Source organism: Penaeus monodon, chromosome 31 (assembly GCF_015228065.2).
Source record: "Penaeus monodon isolate SGIC_2016 chromosome 31, NSTDA_Pmon_1, whole genome shotgun sequence".
NCBI lineage: Eukaryota > Metazoa > Arthropoda > Malacostraca > Decapoda > Penaeidae > Penaeus > Penaeus monodon.
In genome coordinates, this window is record NC_051416.1 from 25,771,103 (window position 1) to 25,771,502 (window position 400).

A 400-nucleotide genomic window follows, 5' to 3' on the forward strand; every position below is an offset into this window, starting at 1 on the left:
TCCAACTTCAAAACATTAAAATGGTTGCACTTTTTTGCACATAGTATGTATATTTCCATCGTTGTTACAAAGATTTACAAAGAAGAAAGAAAAAAATCACTCACATTTATTCTTGTTGCTAACGAAGATTTTTCCCAAACGACCTCCATTCCTCCCTTCAGCCAACTGCCTAGGCACCATCGTTGCACTACCGATGTGTGGTCTGATCATCGCCGAGGTGGGCTGGCCGACGGTCTTCTATGTCAGTGGTTCTATGTCCTTGGTGTGGGTCGTCTTCTGGATGACTCTGATGCATGACACGCCGAGGAACACCCCAGATATCGCCGGAGGAACGAGAGTATATTGTCAATGCTGTGAAAGCAGGACAAGCGCACGCAATAAGGTAGGTATGTAGGAGGGG

At 45.8% G+C, this 400-nt stretch overlaps 1 protein-coding gene across 1 annotated transcript in view; it reads left to right on the top strand.

Annotated features, from left to right (window-relative positions):
- Positions 1–400, top strand: part of LOC119592940 (sialin-like) — a 4,586-nt gene that overhangs the window by 1,158 nt on the left and 3,028 nt on the right. Inside the window, exon 4 of the mRNA XM_037941832.1 lies at positions 162–382. Within this exon, the coding sequence (XP_037797760.1) occupies positions 162–382 (221 nt within the window). The remainder of the gene's footprint in view (positions 1–161; positions 383–400) is intronic.